This window comes from Cervus canadensis, chromosome 2, assembly GCF_019320065.1.
Source record: "Cervus canadensis isolate Bull #8, Minnesota chromosome 2, ASM1932006v1, whole genome shotgun sequence".
Lineage (NCBI taxonomy): Eukaryota > Metazoa > Chordata > Mammalia > Artiodactyla > Cervidae > Cervus > Cervus canadensis.
Genome location: NC_057387.1, coordinates 32,806,419 through 32,816,833, shown reverse-complemented (window position 1 = coordinate 32,816,833; position 10,415 = coordinate 32,806,419). Strand labels below are relative to the sequence as shown.

The 10,415-nt window shown below is 56.5% G+C and overlaps 1 protein-coding gene across 7 annotated transcripts; it reads left to right on the top strand.

The window, feature by feature from the left end:
* The first annotated feature begins 346 nt into the window (after nucleotides 1-346).
* On the top strand, nucleotides 347-10,397 carry ATXN7L2 (ataxin 7 like 2). 7 transcript variants are annotated; one of them, XM_043460420.1, is made up of 13 exons: nucleotides 1,594-1,722; nucleotides 2,418-3,436; nucleotides 3,612-3,677; nucleotides 4,061-4,165; nucleotides 4,576-4,786; nucleotides 5,077-5,363; nucleotides 5,998-6,080; nucleotides 6,363-6,616; nucleotides 7,435-7,633; nucleotides 7,773-7,894; nucleotides 8,376-9,171; nucleotides 9,452-9,552; nucleotides 10,183-10,324. In XM_043460420.1, exons 3-12 carry the CDS (start codon nucleotides 3,659-3,661, stop codon nucleotides 9,542-9,544), a joined length of 2,169 nt encoding a protein of 722 aa, XP_043316355.1. In that variant the 5' UTR covers nucleotides 1,594-1,722; nucleotides 2,418-3,436; nucleotides 3,612-3,658; the 3' UTR covers nucleotides 9,545-9,552; nucleotides 10,183-10,324. The 7 variants fall into 7 exon arrangements, with proteins under 7 accessions (XP_043316352.1, XP_043316350.1, XP_043316348.1 ...); XM_043460417.1 differs by lacking the exon at nucleotides 2,418-3,436 and having other exon boundaries at nucleotides 347-1,722; nucleotides 5,173-5,363; XM_043460415.1 differs by lacking the exon at nucleotides 2,418-3,436 and having other exon boundaries at nucleotides 349-1,722; nucleotides 9,488-9,552.
* The last annotated feature ends 18 nt before the right edge of the window (nucleotides 10,398-10,415 follow it).

Genomic DNA, 10,415 nt, shown 5'->3' with positions numbered 1-10,415 from the left:
AGTCTGAAGGCTGAGTTGTTCGTGGCAGACCCCAGCCTGGTGACATCTCCTCAATCCAAAGTAATGAGATTCATTAATAAATTTAGAGTAAACTCAAAAGGCAGGAGATAGTGGCTTCCACAATGCTGTTTCCATGTGCTCTCCTACCATTTGTGACCTAATCTAGCTTCCTGTCAGGAGTTGAGGGCCTTATGCGTTGCCCTCTTAACCTTACAAACTTGCACCTCTATGCCCCTTCTGACAGACAGTCACAGGCTTCATTTATATTCCCTTGAAAAATACACTTGGGCACAATATTACACTCAATGTCACCAGGTTCGCCAACCTCCTAGGAATCATCTATGGTTTTTAGGTTAAGAAGCTCTACCATCAGAGATCATCCTTGAAGTACTTTAACATTCCTTGGGTGAAAATGAGAAGACATGCAGAGGTCTTGAAGTCACAGACCTTGACTTATTTGCCTCCAGTTTGATTTCCTCTGAGATGAAAGAATGAAGACGGGGTGCGGTGTAAGGGAAAAGAGAATTAGTATCTCTTTTCCGATGTGATGGGGTAGGAGACAGGCTTTTGTCTCTTGAGTGTATTAAGGTAAGAAAGAATATTATCAGCTGAGGAGGAAGTTGTGGATGATTAAGGTATCAATATTTTCCAGGCCTTAGCAAGGAAAATAACAGATCTGATGAGAAATCACCCTATGACGAAGCTCTGGTAGCAGCCCTGCCAGCACAGAAAATATTCGTTAGAAAAAGAAGCCAAAGTGATGGATGGAGTCAGGGTCCAACCAGGGTTTGGGAAGAGGTGATACAGGGTATCGATCGCAGTTATCAGAAGGGGAGAGACGGATCAGCAGAGATGCTGCAAACACCAGCAGCCTCAGGGCCACCCCAGTTCCGGGGCTGGCTCTGGCTCACAGATAGCCTTCTGTCATCCTGACAGGTGATCTTGGTCAGCTCAACTAGGTCCTACCAAATCCAGAAAACGCTACTCCAACCCTCTGCTCTGCATTAGGGCAGCGTGGGTTTCCCACACAGGCACAACACCAGAGTTGAGGATCCTCCCCCACTCCAACCCCTGTGTCCTTCAGCACATCCTACAGACCCCCTCCCTTTGCCCTTCTGATGCACAGCGCCCACCTCCCTGCACCTACCCTATTCGATCTACAGGGAAGCGAAGTCGGTCGTGGCCGCCAGCCCGGGAAGGGGCGCCAGTTAGCTGGCGGAGGCACCGCTTAAAGGGGCATCTTAGGCAGAGAGGTTTGGGACTGGGGTCTGTATGCAGTGAGTTTAAGAGAGGGACTGGTAGCAGAAAGAATGTGTTCACAGGGTTAGGAGAGGAGGTCCTGAGGCTTTGGTCTCTTTCCCGCAATCATGCATTTTGGAGGGGCTCTTGTGGCAAGCTCAGTAGGCAACAGCACCACCTAGCTGACTACATTTCCCAGAAGGCTATGTGGGCGAGAGACTGAGAGCCAGACGGACGGTGCTGCGCTTGCGCAAAAGGGTGAGCTGGAAAGGTGGGAGGGAGAGGGGAGGCGTGCCCGCGGCGGGGAGGGGGCCGCGCGGCGGCGGCGCCGGGGCGGGCGCGCGTCCGCGGCGGTGATGGCGGTGCGTGAACGCGCGGCGGCAGCAATGGCCGCTCTGGAGCGGCGGGTGCCGAGTCTCGATGACTTCGCGGGACAGAGCTGGAGCTCGTGGGTGGAGCGGGCCGAGCTGCCCGCGGCCGAAGGTGAGTGAAGCTCCTCTAGAGTCTGAAGACCCCATCCCTGTCTCCCCTCCCCCACTCCGGGCCCCCGCCAGCAGAGGGGAGCTGCCGACGGGAGCCGCCGTCCGGCTCCCCGGCCCCCCAAACAAAGGACCCGCCGGGTCCTAGTGCCCGCCTTCTCCGCCACCTTCGCGCCTCCGGGTCCTAGCGCCGGCTCTCCGCCAGCAGCCCACCCTGCCCACTTCTGCCTCTGCCGTCGCCCAATACCTGCCCCTACATCTGCTTTCCTTTATGTTTCTTCTTGCCTTCTGTCCTCCAGCTTCCGCCCCTCCTGCACCTGCCTTGGGCTTTCCCCATCCGCAACAGTCCTCTCCACGTGTTTCCCACGCACCCCACTTCTGTGCCCCCCTCCCAACCCCACTTGTTCCGTCGCCTTCTGCCCCGCACCTTCTGCTCCTTTTCGGCGTTTGCCTGTCGACTGCAGTGCCACTGGACCCCCGCCTCCTCCGCATTAGTTCATCGGTCCATCCTTCTATCCATCCTCCCTTCCTCCCTCCTTCTGTCCATCCATCCATGCCTCCAACCCCCCGTCCTTTCCCGGGCCTCTTGCCCTACCTCCCGGGCTCTCTCCCCTGACACCCACCTTCTCTAGGCCCCTGAGTGCTTTTGGTGGAGCGGGCTGACAGCCCCTTTCCTGATCTTTGTCTCCTGGGCCCCAGGGGGCATCTGGCCTCGTGGCCTTTGGGGTGACAGCAGGCATCACGCCCCAGAAGAAGTTTGCAAGTGAGAAGAGGTGGAGGAGGAGACCACATGGAGCCGTCTCTGATGACACTTGTTCTCCTCTGAGACATCCAACTCCCAGCTCAGTTCTGTTCATCACTGCATTTTAACGGACTTCAGAGTGGAGGCTGCCCCTTGTCTCTTGCATACCTAACCCACCACCCCTCACATCTGGAGATTATATAAGACTGTCAGTATTCTCATTCTAGAAAGGGGCAAGTCTGTTAGTAGGTGTCAGAAGCAGACCTAACTGGGAGCCTCAGGCCACCCTAGAACTGCCCCATGCTGGGTGGGCAAGGATGGGGCCATTGTCAGGGTCTGGGTGCACTGAGAACCGGAAATGGAATCAGACGGGTTTGGTGACTCAGAATTGATTTTTTTTTTTCCAAGGGACAGGGAGGGGGCGTAGAGGAGGGAGGGGAGAGCAGTAAGGTAGGGGGATGGGGAAAGAGCTGCTTTGCATAGCTAAGATGTTTTTGTCATCAACCCAGAAACTGAGGTACAAGGGCAACCCTTGCCCAAACCCCCTTAAGAGGAAAAGGGTTTGTGTAGCTGACCGAGGGGACTTTGAAGATGCTGAAGGGCCCCAAGATAGCAGTTTCTCTGCTCTGTGGCCATCCTGTCAGTGCAGGACCTGAGCAACTGGGTGTAACTTTCACAATGCCATGGCAACCCAAGTGAAACAAAATTGAGGTTGGGGACCCGGGAGAGTATCTGTTTGGGATGCCAAGAAAAGCGGGAAGAACGCATCTGAGAAATTTCAAGAAGGGCCTCGGGGATCTGTAGTCAAGTAAGTGAAGGACTGTTCCCCATTTACATGGGGAAGCAGGCCCAGAAAAGAGATAATTACCCACAGTCATCCAACTGGTCAGCGATGGGATCCTGAACTGCACCTTGGAGTGAAGGAGCCACACGAAAGGATCCTCCTGATGGAGCCAGCTTATTCCAGAGGTAGCAGGTGAAGGAAGAATGACCACTTGAGAAAGATCCACTGATGGTTCTCTGGGTGGTCCTGAGCACCGGGTGCTTGTCAAGAGGCAGGGGCTTCCTCCTGCTTGGCCACAGCACCTGGTCGGGTTGGAGATGGGCGTCTGGGATGGGAGTGGTCCTTCTGAGCTGTGTTTCTCCTTTAGGGGCTGAGTTGGAGGAGAGTAACAAAAACCCGAAGAAGTTGGATGCCATGACCCTCATTAAAGAAGGTGGGAGTCGGCACACATGAGGGCTGGGGCCCAGGGCAGACAGGACCACCTTTCCTTCTTCCAGCCACAACCCAGGAGGTGGCTGTAGCCATCGAAGCAGCCAGTCTGGGCATTCTCAGTTTGATAGGTCTGAGTCAGCCTCTTCCTCTGGCTCCTGTGACTGACTGAGGGAGATCCTAATCATTGGTGTTTGCTGCTTTCTCACCTGAAAGCCTGCATTCTTAGGGATTGGTTAGATTGAACTCTGGAAGCATCCATCATAAAGCCTCTTATATCAGCTGGGAGGGGAAGTATCATCTGAGTGGTGGGTGGGTCTGTTCTCTGATCTTACAGGGAAACCCTGGCATCCCCAGCCCCAGTGATAAGGGCTTCTGTCGTTGCAGACATGTCCATCTTCGGGCACTGCCCTGCCCATGACGACTTCTATTTGGTTGTATGTAACCATTGCAGCCAAGTGGTGAAGCCTCAAGCTTTCCAGAAGCACTGCGGTGAGGGGAGCCCTAGGGAGGAGATAGAGGGAACAGGGGAAGGTGGAACTTGGAACTCCGAGGACAGGGCCAGTTGGGAGGTCACGTGGGTAATGGAGGGAGGCTTTGTGAATAGGAAGGTGGGGTGGGGTGGAGCTTCAGACATTGTGGTTGGTTGGGATTATTGTTTAAGCAAACTTCTAGCAAAGTAAAGTTCTAGCATCTGGGAAGAGCTAAGAATTTCAAGAAGCAGAGTCCTAGAATTTTCAGTCTTGAAGGTGCAGATTCACAGGGGAAGGAGGCCAATCTAAAACCTAACATTCGGAAACTGCAGATTCTCTATCATAAATCTGTGATCAGGGTTAGGAGGATGGGGCAGGAGGCAGTTAATAGCACTCATCTCGATTGCTCTCTCCACCTCCTGGCGACAGAAAGAAGACATGGGCCCCTCAGCAAGCTCTACACCCGGGCCCCACCTCCACCTCCAGCCCCTGCCAGCTCTCAGAAATGCCATGTAGTGAATGGGCAGGGCCCTGCTTGTAGGGCCCCAGGTTCTACCAAAACCTCCTCCAGGGAGAAGGGCCAGGGGTCTCGCAGCCGTGGCCACCAGCCTCCTGAGAAGACCCAGAAGGACAACCTCTGGTAAGGAAAGGCTGGAGACTCCCTGAGACAAGCCCTGACCACACAGCCCAAGGAGGGGTTGACACAAATGGAAGCAGCCATGGGGCGATGGGCACTGCTCGTGGTGGGAGGGAGCCAGCTCTGCACCTCCCTTCCACTTGCTCCAGGGAATATAGGATTCCCTTGTCCCGAGTTCTGTACCCCTGCAGGAGCCCACCCAAATTCCAGGAAAGGAGATGGTCCTGGGCTAGAATCCGGGGCCCAGACCCAGCCTCCCTACCTCCCAGCCTACACCCTCTCTCCACGTATAGCCTTTTCGTGCCTGTGGTGAATCTGGAGAAGATGTCCAGTCTTCCGAAGCCCGATGGACATGGAATCAGGGTGGCCCCACCCTCTGCTTTCCTCAGCCAGCCAGGTGGCCTCACCAAGGACTCCCCTGGAAAAAATCCCATGGCATCCCCTTCTAAAGAACTTCCTGGCAGAGAGAGCATCGAGATAGCCCCCAGCGAGGGCCCCAGTCACCGGACTGAAGGCAGCCCTTCTGAAAAGGAGCCTGGTGGGGTCAAGCTGCCCCCCAAAACCCACCGGAAGATGGCTCGTGAGTAGTCATGGTCTTGGGGGTCAGGAAGGTAGAATGGGGACTCCTTTGGACAGCTTTGTTCTTGGGTCTGATGGAGAGGGGGTCAGCGAAGAGGGGGCTTGGCCATCTCAAATTGCTGGGGTACAGGGACCCCTGATCATCCCTTGATGTGGGCACTCACTTGACCTGCTTGCTCTCTTGGAAGAGTCTCTTCAGTCCAGCTGTCCTGATTAAGGCTATGGGAGCCTGTGCCCAAGTAGGTGAAGTTACTGTTCTTCACCCTGGGCTATGGACCTTTATCTTTTTTCTCACCTAGATCCAGGGCACCAGAAACCTCCCATAGCTGGTTTCCCTGGCATTCCAGATGCCTGTGGCTGCTCCTGTTTCTTGGTGTATGTTGCTCTATTTGGGGCTTGGAGCCCCCCAAAGGATTCTTGGGCTGATAATGGGGAGGGGATGGTTCTTATGCCCAGCAGAGAGCTGCTGATGTCCAGAGGAGTTTGTCTGGAAGGCTACAGCTGCAGACCTGAGAGCCAGAGGCTCTCCTGCCTTAGGCCCAGCTCTTCCCAGGCCTTTGGCATGAAGATGCCAGACCTTTCCCTGGGCCTCCTCTAAGTGGCTGTGGAGTTCATGGGACCTGCTTTCCCCACAGGGAAGGAGTGCGACCTCAACAGGCAGTGTGGGGTAATAAATCCAGAGACCAAAAAGATCTGTACCCGCCTTCTCACCTGCAAGGTAACCTCTACTCCCTCTGCCTGCTGAGGGAGAACACGGGCCCTGGGAAGGGAGAGGAAGTGCGATCTTATCCAAGGTCCAACTCAAGGGGTGGGGGTTAAGCCCAGACCAGGGATGGGGAGAAGGGGCTGCCCCAGTGGGCCCCAAGGTAGGGACAGCAGGCAGAGGGGTGGCTCCCAGATCCCCCCCAATCTCTCCACTTGCCTAGGCCAGAGCACACTGCTGCCCCTTCCCCTGCTCAGCTCACACCCCCTCCCCACCCTCCACCCTGCTGTGTTCTAGATCCACTCAGTGCACCAGCGCCGGGAGGTCCAGGGCCGAGCCAAGGATTTTGACGTGCTGGTGGCAGAGCTGAAGGCCAACTCCCGCAAAGGGGAGTCTCCCAAGGAGAAGAGCCCAGGGCGCAAGGAGGCAGCTCTCGAGCGCCCCTCCCAGGAGCCCCCCGCCTCAGTTCAACTTGTGGCAGCAGTGGCTGCTCCCAGCGGCGCCTTCTCTGCTCGTGCCAAGCCAACCTACCCCTACTGTGCACTGCCCAGGTAGGTCCAGGAGCCAGCACCCATCTGACCTGGGGACGCTTGGCCCCAAACTGTCAGGGACCCCTGGAGACAGGCCCGGGGGTGTCCTGGAAGATGCTGCTCACCCCACTTGATGTGGGGGGAGGAGCCCTGGCAGTGGTGTGGAAGCAGGTGATTCCCCCGCTGCTAACCTGGCATACCGCAGTACCCCTGCCTCTCTGTAGCGATCCAATACCCAGGATAAAAACATTCTCCCAGCTGCTTCCACCAGGCGAAAAGTCATCACTGGGGAGCCAGAAGGGTCAGGGTCCTGGGTGAGGCAGTCCTTCTGTGTATTTATTCACTGGCCCCTTCGTGTGCAGAGGCTGCGCTGGACCCGGGGGAGAGCCTGCCTTGCCGAAGGAGACACACACCCAGCTCTGCCTGTAACACGAGGGGCAGACACGAAACACGGGCTCAGCTCACAGACAGGCTCACAGGAATATGTGATGCAAGAAGGGGGTTGAGAAAATTGACTGGGCTGACCCGAGCTGAGTGCAGTTACACTCAGAAGATTTTCTGGAGGAGGCGAATCTGGAGCAGATTTTCCCCCTGAGGAGGCAGGGCCTGGGAAGTGAAGGGGCTGGGGAGAGAATCCCTCGGGAGCTGTGGCCCCTGATCTTTCCGACTCTTGACTCTGTGAGCTCCGTTGTCCCCTCCCTCCCTGGCCCCCTTCCTCTTTGTCTGATGGCCCACAGGGTGTCTGCCCTGGCTTTTTGAGCTTGACGGGTTCAGGGACAACCCCCCCTCCCCGACCCACTTCTGTCATGTTGCCCTCACATCCCCTTTGGCCCTTCCAGGTCCCGGGCCTCCTCTGAGAGTGAGTTGGATGATGAAGGCCCTTGTGGTGGTGATGGGGATCCAGGCCTGTTCCCCTTCCCCCTGCCCCGGGGTGGGGCCCAGGCCTCCAGCGAGGAGAGTGAGGAGGAGGGGACATCTGATGACCTCCACCTCCCCACTGACTGCCATTATGCAACCCGGCCCCCTCGGCCACAGGCGGTAAGGACCTGGGGGGTGGGGGTGGGGTGAGGGGGTAGCCTTCCTGGTCCAGAGTGTGGGAAGGAGGTCTGATTCTGTGTGCAGGTACCCTCCCTGTATTTCAGGCACTGGTAACCATGTACCTTCCTTCTGCCTCCAGTTCTGCACCTTTGGGAGCCGGCTGGTGAGTCCAGGATGCTACGTGTTTAGCCGCCGGCTGGACCGGTTCTGCTCGGCCCTGAGCTCCATGCTGGAACGGCACCTCAGCTCCCACATGTGGAAGTGAGTCTCTTGGCCCCAGAACTTCCCTCCCTGGGTCCCAGGCACTTGTGGGCTTCAGAAGCCTTAATTCTTTACACATACCTAGAGACGTGGCTTGGCTATTGGCCAGGAAGCCCCCAAGTAGGATGAAGAGGAAGTGGGGAAACTTGGCGGCCTGGAGCTAGGCTAAGGTCGGGCACGAATGGGTCGTCTGGGAGTGAATCTTAACTCTTACCTGTCACTTCCAGTACCTTTTAGGTAAGTAGGGGTAGAGGATGGCTAACTTGGGATTTAAAGCGGGATTCTTAAAGCATCTATATATTAGTTACATTTCTGTCTGTCCCTGGGCCTTTTTCGTGTTCCTCAGTTCCAGCGTTTCCCAGCAGATGGCAGCACTGCCAGGGTTTCTGGGCCAGTTCTTGGGGCGGAAATGCTGTTGTATATTGGTGGGGATGCCCTCTGGCTTGCTTGGCATCACAGTGGGGCTCTCTTTTTGTCGCAGGAAGATCCCACCAGCGGCTGAGCCTCCATCCCACCTTGTCAGCTCCCTCCCATCTGCTCCCCTGAGCCCATCCCCTACGGGCAGCAGCCCTCGCCTTCCAGGCCCACCCCCCAGACCTTCCTGCCCTGCCTCCACGCCCCCCACCAAGGACAGCCTTGGCCCCAGCTACCCTGCAGGCTCCCCCAACGTGGCAGCCGCCTGTAGTCAGGCGGAGTGCATGGGCGGGAGCCAGGCCATCACCTCACCACTGCCTGCCAACACGCCGTCCCCGTCCTTCAGCAAGCTCCCACCTTCCAAGGCCAGCAAGTCGTCCAAAGGCAAGGATAGGCTGGAGGTGGAGGCTCCTTCTCGAAAACGAAAGTTATCGCCGGGCCCCACCACTTTCAAACGGACTTGCATCCTGGAGCCCACTGGAAAAGGCAAGCCCTCTGGATGCCGGGGCCTCACAGCCAAGACTAAACCCGCTCTGGGCCTGGGGCTTAATGGGACGGTGGGGCCAAGAGTGAAGAGGGCAGGGCCCCTGGACTGTCGGGGTTCCCCTCATCAGCCCCCCACGCCAGTCAAGGCCTCTCAGCTGGACAGCCAGGCGGTGGCTGGACATGTGGCCAAGGCCCTGCCGACCACCTGCCTCTCTGAGGAGGAGGTAGCCAAGAAGCGGAAAAACCTGGCCACTTACTGCCGGCCAGTGAAGGCCAAGCACTGCCAGGCCGGCGCCCCTGCCGACGCGGCCTGTTCTGTGCGCCGCAAGAAGCCGGGTCCAGCCCTGGCCTTTGAGGAGAAGTGTTCTGCACTGAAGGTACCAGCCCAGCTCCCTGAAGAGCGGGGGCGGGGAAGGGTCAGGATGGATGAGGTTGGCGTGCCCAGCAGGAACCTGACAGAAAGAGGTGCCTAAGTAAAAAAATTTGTGCAGGGAGGGGAAGACTGGGGAAGTTGAGAGTTCCTGGGCTATCTTCTCTAGGGAGAGGTGACCCCAGCTCTTGCTTGGTGGGCCTTCCCCTGTCCCCAGCCCTCTCTCTTGGGCTAAGGAGATGTTGCCTCTGCCTCTCCCCCTTCCCCCACTTTTGCTTTAATTAAAGGGCCACTTTCTGAATTGGCTGTGGCCCTCACTCCAGGAACTGGAGCTACCTCTGTTCCCTGAAGGAAAGGAAGTTGGACTCCATGAGCTCTGATAAGAAAGGTTTGGGCAGTGGGGTTGAGCTGGGGTCCCAGAGCTGTGGCCTAACACACTGGGGCACAGGGTGGGTGGGCTGGTCTTGTTCGTTGGTTTTGCTTCTGGGCATTAGGGCCTGAAAGGGCAGGGACAGCACCCAAGGCCCCCATATGCATGTCTGTCCACCTTGCACATGTATCCACTGCCAGGTTTTCAGGTGTCAGGCAAACTCTCCAGGGTTTCCAGAAAAGCCAGCAGCCAGATTTATTTGCCTCTTCTGATGGGAGCCCTGGAGTAGCATGCTCTGAGCTATACATATGATCTTAGCGAGGAGGGATGAATTGGGTGGGAAGGGGGGATGCCCTCCTGGTTTAGGCACTGACCAGATGCATCCCAACACATTTCACACCCATATGAGAGTAGTAATAAGTTGACAGTTGCCCAGGGCTTGAGTGTGTTTGTGTCCCCCGCTTGCATGGGTGATCTCCAGACTGCCTCTGCTGGGCAGGCATTTATCCTCCCCCGTGCCTAGCTTTACTCAACAGACCAGCAGGAGGAAATCGAACCTTAGCTTTTATGGCCCACATAGTTCACTGGATAGGAGGACAGGTAGACCCCCTAGCCTGACCCTGTCTCTTGCCTCTTGTCTTCCTGCAGTCAAAAGCCCATTAACGAGAAAGTGCCTGCCCACTGCAATGGAGCCGCCAGCACCTCCTCCCCTCCAGATCCGGGCCCCAGGCTGCTGCCGCTTTTTATAACTTTATATTATTTTTTTTAAGAAAAAAAAAAAAAACTCTTTAAAATACCTCAAGACTGTCTTCCTGTTCTGTTGCTGCTAAGAAAATATAAAAACAGAAACATAGGAAGGAAAGAAGTGTAATAAAATGAGT

What these genes read in the sequence shown, in the direction of transcription:
- ATXN7L2 (XM_043460413.1), top strand. Translation starts at nt 1,596, where the DNA reads ATGGCGGTGCGTGAACGCGCGGCGGCAGCAATGGCCGCTCTGGAGCGG. An exon ending in CGAGCTGCCCGCGGCCGAAG is followed by an intron (nt 1,723 to 3,611) that starts GTGAGTGAAGCT and finishes TTTCTCCTTTAG; the next exon opens with GGGCTGAGTTGGAGGAGAGT. An exon ending in AACCCACCGGAAGATGGCTC is followed by an intron (nt 5,364 to 5,997) that starts GTGAGTAGTCAT and finishes CTTTCCCCACAG; the next exon opens with GGAAGGAGTGCGACCTCAAC.